Source organism: Anolis sagrei, chromosome 5 (genome assembly GCF_037176765.1).
Source record: "Anolis sagrei isolate rAnoSag1 chromosome 5, rAnoSag1.mat, whole genome shotgun sequence".
Classification (NCBI taxonomy): domain Eukaryota; kingdom Metazoa; phylum Chordata; class Lepidosauria; order Squamata; family Dactyloidae; genus Anolis; species Anolis sagrei.
Window position 1 is genome coordinate 190,505,579 of NC_090025.1, and position 10,394 is coordinate 190,515,972.

At 44.7% G+C, this 10,394-nt stretch overlaps 1 protein-coding gene across 1 annotated transcript; it reads right to left on the minus strand.

Moving 5' to 3' along the window:
- Window positions 1–4,606: 4,606 nt before the first annotated feature.
- Window positions 4,607–7,083, minus strand: LOC137097102 (endonuclease domain-containing 1 protein-like). The gene is made up of 2 exons (XM_067468399.1): window positions 6,577–7,083; window positions 4,607–5,300 (listed from the first exon to the last, which is right to left on the minus strand). Exons 1-2 carry the CDS (start codon window positions 6,856–6,858, stop codon window positions 4,689–4,691), a joined length of 894 nt encoding a protein of 297 aa, XP_067324500.1. The 5' UTR covers window positions 6,859–7,083; the 3' UTR covers window positions 4,607–4,688.
- Window positions 7,084–10,394: the final 3,311 nt, after the last annotated feature.

Sequence of the window (10,394 nt, forward strand, 5' to 3'; positions counted from 1 at the left end):
ATTTGTGCCAAGTTTGGTCCAGATCCATCACTGTTTGAATCCACAGTGCTCTCTGGATGTAGGTGAACTACAACTCCAAAACTCAAGGTCAATGCCCACCAAACCCTTCCAGTATTTTCAGTTGGTCATGGGAATTATGTATTCAGTTCCATTGATGGTGGGCTTCAGAACGCTCTTTGCATTATAAATCCCAGCAACTACAACTACCAAATGAAAAAATCGACCCCCGCCCCTCCAACCCCACCAGTATTCAAATTTGGGTGTATTGGGTATTTGTGACAAATTTGGTCCAGTAAATGAACTACATCCTGCATATCAGATATTTACATTACAATTCATAACAGTAGCAAAATTACAGTTATGATGCATCAATGAAAATAATGTTATGGTTGGGGGTCACCACAACACGAGAAACTGTATTAAGGGGTCACGGCATTCAGAAGGTTGAGAACCACTGTTTTATGGCATCGTAAATTAGTTAAATTAGTCTCCCTGCATAAAGCGGTACCTAAATTTCCTACTTAACAGATGCTACTGTCTTTCAGGATGCATAGGTCAACAGCAAGCTAGGCTATTAATGGTGGTGAACTCACCCTGCCCCCAGGCTGGTTTCCAACTCATGATCTCTCAGTCAGTAGTGAATTAATGCAGCTGGCTACTAACTACCTGCACCACAGCCCAGTCCTTTGTATATGTGCACCTGCCTGAAGTTTATGATCTTCGTCTTTTTGTTCTTGATCTTTTGCAAGTTCTTCTGAAAATGCAGAAACCATTTTTGTAAAACAGCTCTCCTGTATTCAGAAGTTTTGACTTTCCTTTCCCCTTTAACTGCCCTTTCTACTATTTTATAGCCATGAGAGCAAACGAAGTACTCCATCACTTGTTGGTGACCTTCATTTGTGATTTATAGGAAGTCACAGCGTGATTGTCAGATAATACTCTCAAAGATTTTTTTACCAGTTCAGAAAGAGCACCTATTTTTAGCAAATAAGTTTTTAATTCACATGTAAATGCTTGGCATGGCAAGTTTCCTTAAATTGAGCTAATGCAATTGGTTTCCCAAGGTTGGTATTGTCTACACCAGTGGTTCCCAACCTTTCCTTGATCAGGGACCAAGTTGACCAGGGACCACTTTGACCAGGAACCACTTTGACCAGGGACCACTTGATCAGGGATCACTTTGACCAGGGACCACTTTGACGAAGGACAACTTTGACCAGGGACCACTTTGACCAAGGACCACTTTGACCAGGGACCACTGTGACCAGGGACCAAGTTGACCAGGGACCACTTTGACCAGGGAACATTTGACCAGGGACCACTTTGACTAGGGACCATTTGACCAGGGACCACTTTGATCAGGGACCACTTTGACCAGGGACCACTTTGACCAGGGACCACTTGACCAGGGACCACTTTGACCAGGGACCATTTGACCAGGGACCACTTTGACCAGGGACCAAGTTGAGCAGGGACCACTTTGACCAGGGACCACTTTGACCAGGGACCACTTGATCAGGGATCACTTTGATCAGGGACCACTTTGAACAAGGACCACTTTGACCAGGGACCAAGCTGACCAAGGACCACTTTGACCAGGGACCAAGCTGACCAAGGACCACTTTGACCAGGGACCACTTGATCAGGGATCACTTTGACCAGGGACCACTTTGAACAAGGACCACTTTGACCAGGGACCACTTTGATCAGGGACACTATGACCAGGGACCAAGCTGACCAGGGACCACTTTGACCAGGGACCACTTTGACCAGGGACCACTTTGACCAGGGACCACTTGATCAGGGACCACTTTGAACAAGGACCACTTTGACCAGGGATCACTTTGATCAGGGATCACTTTGACCAAGGACCAAGCTGACCAAGGACCACTTTGACCAAGGACCACTTTGACCAAGGACCACTTTGATCAGGGATCACTTTGACCAGGGACCACTTTGACCAGGGACCACTTTGACCAGGGATCACTTTGACCAGGGACCAAGTTGACCAAGGGACCAAGTTGACCAGGGACCACTTTGACCAGGGACCACTTTGACCTGGGACCACTTGATCAGGAACCACTTGACCAGGGACCAGCTCATTAAGCCGCTCCTCATAGGGCTTGTTCTCCCGACCCTTGATCCTTTTAGTTGCCATCCTCTGGACACGTTCCAGTTTATCAACATCTCCCTTCAACTGCGGTGCCCAGAATTCGACACTGTGTGATTCCAGGTGTGGTCTGACCATGAGGAAAGCAATATTGCCCATGATGTTTCTAATGCTATTGTACCGTGCTTTGAAGAAATTACAGTTTTGGATGAAGTGGTGTCTGAAACTGGTTGCATAGAAAATAGCTGAAAGGATCATCTTTGGACTTCAGCAAGCTTCTTCCTGCAATACTGTTAGAAACTCCTATTTTTCATTCTTATTTTCTGCCGTTAAATCTCGCAAGCCTCGATGGTGGTTTTTAATCTATTGGAATTGGGGATATTCTGGTCTACATTCTCCATGTACCAAGGAAAAATGTGTCTCTTGTAACAAATCTGCCTATGTGTGATGTGGAGAACATAACCTTTCCCCCCTACGTTCCTTTTTAATGGAGATATATATTCCATGATTTCTGCACATATTTTCAGGTTGGAGAATAAATAGGTTCTCAAAGTCCTATACTGCCATCAAGAGGTGGTTTCCTGTAAAAAGCTTTGTCCTTCTTTGGGTTTTGCTTTTGTGTTGCTATGTACTTAAGCATTGGACTATGGTTCCGAAAACTAGAGTCTGACTCCCCATCTGGCCATGAAAACCACTGGATGACTTTGGATGACACTCTCTCAGCCTCAGAGGAAGGCAAGGGCAAACCTCTTCTGAACAAATCTTACAAAGAAAACCCTTTGATTGGCTTGCCTTAGACTCATCATAGGTCAAAAATAATATAAAGTCACAGAGTGCTTGAGGACCGGGACATCTGTAGAGATACCAAGGTGCTTGTTTATAAAGCTGTTGTCCTTCCAACCCTGCTATACGCCTGCAAAATGTGGACTGTCTACAGACGTCACATGCAACTCCTGGAACGATTCCATCAGTGTTGCCTCCAGAAAATCCTGCAAATTTCTTAGGAAGGCAGGCGGAAAAAATGTCAACCTGCTGGAAGTAGTAAAGACCACCAGCATTGAAGTGATTGTCCTCCGCCATCAACTCTGCTGGAACAGCCACATTGTCCGGATGCCCGACCACCGTCTCCCAAAGCAGTTGCTTTACTCCGAACTCAAGAATGGAAAACAGAATGTTGGTGGGCAGGAAAAGAGATTCAAGGACAGGCTTAAAGCTAACCTTAAAAACTGTGGCATAGAAACTGACAACTGGGAAGCTCTGGCCCTTGAGCACTCTAACTGGAGGTCAGCTGTGACCAGCAGTGCTGCAGAATTTGAAGAGGCATTAATAGAAGACGAAAGGGGGAAACATTCCAAGAGGAAGGCATATCAAGCCAATCTTGACCGGGGCCACCTTCCACCTGGAAACCGATATCCTCATTGTGGAAGAACATGCGGATCAAGAATAGGGCTCCACATATCCACTGTCAAGACCCTACCCTTGGAAGACCATCATACTCAGACAAGGAGGGATCACCTAAGTAAGCAAGCAAGCAAGCAAGTAAATAAGTAAGTAAGTCAGTAAATATCTTCATCTTCGCCAGGCAAGGGAATTGGCATCCTACCTTTCGGTAGAAGCATTGGCAACGGTAATCCACGCAACAGTCACCACGAGGTTGGACTATTGCAATGCCTTATATGCTGGCCTTCCGAAGTCAATGACCCAGAAGATTCAGATGGTTCAAAATGCGGCAGCCAGGCTGCTAGCGGGATCATCTATAAGATCCCATATTACACTGATTCTACAACAACTGCATTGGCTACCAATAACACATCGGATCCCTTACAAGATACTGATCCTGACATTTAGAGCTCAAAATGGCCAAGGACCTTTATATCTTAGGGACTGCCTCATTCCCTTTCTCCATCAGTGGTCACCTCGATCCACCCAGGAAAATCTCCTATACATACCGGGCCCTAGGGAGGTACACCTGGAAGCTACAAGGCATAGAGCTTTTTCGATCAATGCTCCAATTCTGTGGAACTCATTGCCTCCATACATTAGAGTAATGTCGGAGTTGCAACCTTTTGTAAAGGCGCTCAAGACTTGGCTGTTTGGTTGTGCATTTAAGTAAAGTGATCAGATCTAATTTGCCAAATAGACACTGTTGTATGTTTTATGTTGAATGTTTTTATATTGTGTAAATGCTATTTTAGACTAAGTCGCTCGGAGCACCTTGGTGGAGAGCGACTAATTAAGAAATAAAGTGAAGTGAAGTGAAGAACATCAGCAGCCTTTATTACAGTCAATACACCATTAGGTAACACAGAAATATATTGTAAAGCAGCACAGTAAAAACATTCTGTTATAAACATTTATATAATCTCAAATATTAAAAAAAAATGATTTTCTAGGTCTATGAATGATCAGATAAAGGCAGAATATTAAAAACAGTATTAAATATTTTGGACATTTTCACAAAGAGAAACAAGTAATAGGTAAAGTAGTAGTAAAAAGTAGCTTTTTATCCCCTTTTCAAAAAAGGCAAATGCAGAATAGTTGAACAGAACCGATGGCAGGATGAAGTGCCACGTCTTGATCACCTTGTTCCACATCTTTTGGAGAAGGATCCCAGTCTTTCGGTCCAAAGACAGCGGCGCCGATGCGCAGCCCGGTTTGTGTTGCAGGCATTGTTGAAAAGATCGATTTCCCCCTTCCCGTAGAGTCCGGCGAGCAAGACCTGCAGTTCATCCAGGCTGCATTCCTTGACTTTCTCTTCCTTGTCCGTTGCAATGGCAGCCCAGGATGTCCGGCCTCTCTTCTCATGAACGCAGCAGGTGGCAGACCAGATGTGGCTCGGCTGGTTGACCCTCTCTCCAAAAACATATTCATCCCTGCTGGGCACCGCTCCGGCAATGACATACAGATCGTGGCACAAATGAGCTTTTTGAGCGCTTTCCTTGAGACTGTTTTGGTAGTTTCCCCATGAATATTCAAGTCCTTTGAACAGTGGGACGGCGTTGGTCAAGGTAGACACCGCAACTTTGCTATCTTCGTTGGGTTGATGATCAACAGGGCTCAAGTATCCCCTCTTATAGTCGAGAAGGTACTTGTAGTCACTTGAAATAGCTTGGCTTTGTTTAAGCTGCCACAAGGGAATTTGAGTTGTGTCTTCCTCTTCCATGCTTCTTCCAAAATCGAGCCCAACTAGCTGAAAAGCAGGAAAGAAATACATTTATCACATATCTGGTTAAGGACAGTACAAATTATTGTTGTGTGCCTTCAAGTTATTTCTGACTGATGCTGTCCCTAAAGCAAACCCATTGTTGTCAAATAATGCACTCTCAGAAGGCAAAAGCACTAGAATCATAGAGTTGGAAAACGAAAGCTGACTGGCACAACCTGGGGATCACAACCAGACACAGTGAAGACATCTGCCCTTGCGCTTTGCTACTCTGCTGCTGAGTATGCATGCCCAGTGTGGAACACATCTCACCATGCTAAAACAGTAGATGTGGCTCTAAATGAGACATGCCACATTATCACGGGGTGTCTGCGCCCTACACCACTGGAGAAATTAGCCAGTATTGCACCACCTCACATCCGCCGGGAAGTTGCAGCCAATAGTGAAAGGATCAAGGAAGTTACATCTCCAGTTCATCCCCTGTTTGGGTATCAGCCAGCATGTCAACGACTTAAATCAAGAAATAGTTTTCTAAGATCTACAGAGACATTCGCCGGAACACTTCAGCAAGCGAGAGTCCAAAAGTGGTAGGCTCAAACCCAGAACCTCAATCAATGGCTGATACCAAATGAGAGACTCCTTTCTGGGGATACAAAAAACTGGGCGACTTGGAAGGTGCTGAACAGACTGCACCATGAGATGCAGAGCCAACCTCAAGAAATGGGGCCACAAAGTGGAATCCACGACATGCGAGTGTGGAGAAGAGCAAACCACTGACCACCTGCTGCAATGCAACCTGAGCCCTGCCACATGCACAATGGAGGAGCTTCTTGCGGCAACACCAGAGGCACTCCAAGTGGCCAGATACTGGTCAAAGGACATTTAATCAACTACGAAGCTTGAAAATTTGTGCTTTGTTTGTTTGTTTGTTTAAAAATGCAGTACAACTGTTTAGTTTGCTCCTGACACGATAAATAAATAGAGTTAGAAGAAACCTCATGGGCCATCCAGTCCAACCCCCCGCCAGGAAGCAAGAAAATTGTATACAAAGCAGCCCCGACAGATGGCCATCCAACCTCTGTTCAAAAGCCTCCGAAGAAGGAGCCTTCACCACACTCCGGCTGTTAGGAATTGTGGGAGTTGAAGTCCAAAACACCTGGAGGGATGAAGCTTGCCCATGCCTCTTCTAAATAGTGTGGATGCCAATTAATCTTTAAAGGGCTATGGAGATTTCTGGTTTTCCAAAAAGTTATGATCTCTAAAAAACCAAAACCACCACCAGTTGGGTGAGAAGTTCTCTTACTTGTGGCTCTATCATCCACTTTTCAGCTTCACTGCCACGGCCAGGTTTGCATTTGTAAGCCGAGTATATAGGGATGCGTTGGTCTTTGTCGTACATGGTGGCAAAGCGGTAGGCCTTCTTGTAGAACTGGCAGATCCTGGCCTCGTTGACAGGGGTCAGGGTCTCTCCCGGTGGCTTCCGATCCAAGAAGAACTCAAGGCAGTTTGAAAAATCCTCTACCACCTCAGCCTTTCCAGGTATTGGAAAACATGCAACCAAAATGGGCAGGAATAAATAGAACATCTTTATGGTGGGATTCTGTGCCTGAAAGAAAGATGGTTGTATAGGTTAAATAATTAGCATTTCTTTGTGCACTATCTTATTTTTACCTACACTTCATTCATAATCTGATCTCTTTTTTCGATAGAGTTACAAGCTGGGTAGATGCGGGGAATGCCGTGGATGTGGAGTACCTGGATTTGAGTAAGGCCTTCGACAAGGTCCCCCATGACCTTCTGGCAAGGAAACTAGTCCAATGTGGGCTAGGCAAAACTACGGTGAGGTGGATCTGTAATTGGTTAAGTGGACGAACACAGAGAGTGCTCACTAATGCTTCCTCCTCATCTTGGAAAGAAGTGACGAGCGGAGTGCCATCAGCAGGTTTCTGTCCTGGGCCCGGTCCTGTTCAACATCTTTATTAATGACTTAGATCAGTGGTTCTCAACCTGTGAGTCCCTAGATGTTTTGGCCTTCAGCTCCCAGAAATCCGAACAGCTGGTAAACTGGCTAAGATTTCTGGGAGTTGTAGGCCAAAACACCTCGGGACCCACAGGTTGAGAACCACTGACTTAGATGAAGGGTTAGAAGGCAGGATCATCAAGTTTGCAGACGACACCAAATTGGGAGGGAGAGCCAATACTCCAGAGGACAGGAGCAGAATTCAAAACGATCTTGACAGATTAGAGAGATGGGCCAAAACTAACAAAATGATGTTCAACAGTGACAAATGCAAGATACTCCACTTAGGCAGAAAAAACGAAATGCAAAGATACAGAATGGGGGACAATGCCTGGCTCGAGAGCAGTACGTGTGAAAAAGATCTTGGAGTCTTCGTGGACAACAAGTTAAACATGAGCCAAAAATGTGATGTGGCGGCAAAAAAAGCCAATGGGATTTTGGCCTGAATTAATAGAAGTATAGTGTCTAGATCTAGGGAAGTGATGCTACCCCTCTATTCTGCCTTGGTTAGACCACACATGGAATATTGTGTCCAATTCTGGGCACCACAATTGAAGGGAGATGTTGACAAGCTGGAATGTGTCCAGAGGAGGGCGACTCAAATGATCAAGGGTATGGAGAACAAGCCCTATGAGGAGCAGCTTAAGGAGCTGGGCATGTTTAGCCTGAAGAAGAGAAGGCTGAGAGGAGATATGATAGCTGTGAAGATCCCTTACCTTGCCAGCCTGGGTGGCAGGGCCTAGGAGAGGCAGGCTAGTTAGTTTCAGCCTTAGAAGGCCTGGCAGAGGGCAGCAGGAGCCATTTTAGTTTAGGGAAAGCTCCAGTTCAGAGAGGGGGAGTGGCCTAGGCCTGAGCCAGCCTTGGAGCAGCCAGGATTGGTTTATTAAAGGGGGGCGGAGTTGGACTGTTTGGAGGGAAAGAAAGAAGCTTCTTTAGGCAGTCAGTCTAATGTTAGATGTTAGAGTTAGAGCAGGATTACAGAAGGGTTTTAGGAGTTCGTGATTAGAATAGGCAGTTTGCCTGAAGTTTGCCAGAGAATTAAGCTGTGGCAAACTGGGTACAGCTATTTAGGGAAGAAATAGCTGGGTTTTGTATAGTAACTGTAACAAAGAAAGAACCATTCTCTTGCAACCGTCACGCTTTTCAAGAACAAGAACATTTTATCTGTAACAGCCAAGCTTATTACACTGCATTCACTTCGTTCTGTACTTCTATTCAATAAACTTTCCTTGTTATTTTTGAAACTTAAGCCTGAGTCAAGTGTACATTTGTGGATTTAGTCCCTTTTCCTTTTTAAATCAACCTCACCTGTTTTCCTTCAAAGAAGCCCTTTTAAAAGACACAGTGTTTGGTGGTCCTAGAAGTAATTTTAATATCTTTAAATAGCTAGAGGGTTCCTGTTCATTTAGTTTATGGTGGCAGTGGAAGTTAAATAGAGAGTCATCTCCTCAGATGGACAGTTGGTGGGATCTGTTTGCCCCCTGTCCAGAGATATGGTTTGGCCACACGACGTGCCTTTATAATTGGTGTCAGATGGTGGGATTGATGGTTCTATGATTCCAATAGGTCTGTATGTGGACCTCTTCTCAGATTCCTGGTTTTTTGTCCCTGACTAAAACCCGCGATTTGGTGCTGTCTGGAAGCACCTTTTGTCAAGAGGACATGCTTCAAGTAAAACCTTGTTGGGACCACTTTCCATTTGGAAATGTATGTCCCTTAGAAGATCCCTTAGAAGAGAATCATACTTAGCCATGAAGAATTGTTATTGTATGGCTCCCATCATCTCTAGTCAGGATGTCTAATGGTGAAGAATATCGGAGCTGTAGTCCAGCATATGGAGGGCCACATAAAATGACATGGTGGGCTGGATTTGGCCCATGGGCCTTGGGTTTGACACGTGTCCTTGACGATTTGGATATATCTTGAGCATCTGCTTTGTGTAAAACCACTCTTCCTTTTGAAAAGATAACCAGCCTCAAGCTGACCAGAATGCCATGAATTCACTTTTTCCATCCATACATGAGAAACATTTGCAGATGTTCTTGCCTGGCAGAGCAGCTCAACAGGGCAATTTTGCACCAACCTTGCAAACAAATCATTACCTTGCATGACTATCCAGGTTCGTTATCTTTTCATTATTCATATGTTTTGTTCAAGCACATTCTCTTTACTCAGTTATGTATAGATGTGGATGATCAGTGTACTGCTACTAAGGCTAAAAGGGCCCTCATGGGCATATTGATTCAGAACATGTATGAGTTCATAATGTCCTCTGACAGCATACCTGGTAACAATGGCTGGAATCCTTTGGTGCGCTACAATGGAAGAGATGGTGACAATAAGGGAGACTGACCACCGCACTGTAGACATCACCAAATGCACCTTCTGTCATGTTGCTCCTTAAGCCTTTGGCAATATGTGTCTCTACCTGTCCCAACTAAACCCATTGGATATGATTTTCCCAAGAGAATTCCTGGTACCAGGTAAGACTGTGAGATGTGCAGGTCTTGCTTCCAAAAATATCTCTCCTAGGTTTAAATTGAGCTTGCACACACAGAAACAGAGTGGAAATGCTCTAGACCACATATGGACAATCTTGGGGCCTCCAGGTGTTTTGGATTTCAACTCCCACAATTCAATCAGCCAGTAGGCTGTTAGGAATTGTGGGAGTTGAAGTCCAAAACACCTTGAGGGCCCAAGATTGCCCATGCCTGGTCTAGATGCTTTATAAAGGTAAAGATTGTCCCCTGACATTAAGTCCAGTCATGTCTGACTGGGGTGTGGTGCTCATCTCCATTTCTAAGCCGAAGAGCCGGCGTTGTCCATAGACACCTCAAAGGTCATGTGGCCAGCATGACTGCATGGGCTCCAGACACTTTATAGAATAGAGCTTTAGAGACGATTTTGGGATTTTGAGTCTTCCAGCATTTTCAGACATTTGTACATCAGACCCTAAAGTTAATTGTTGCTCCCAACTATGATATATTGACTGCACTGACCAGCATGAAGGTTTGTTTATTTAGTGCATCTATTCCACTAGGTTTAGACTCAGGAGTTCAAGATTTTATTGCTATATATTTGTGAGAGGAAGCCACAGGGAG

Excerpts from the sequence above, each read along its gene's own strand:
- LOC137097102 (XM_067468399.1), bottom strand. The coding sequence starts at position 6,858 with ATGTTCTATTTATTCCTGCCCATTTTGGTTGCATGTTTTCCAATACCT. Across the intron at positions 5,301-6,576 it reads AGTGGATGATAGAGCCACAA|CTAGTTGGGCTCGATTTTGG; the intron begins GTAAGAGAACTT and ends CCTGCTTTTCAG.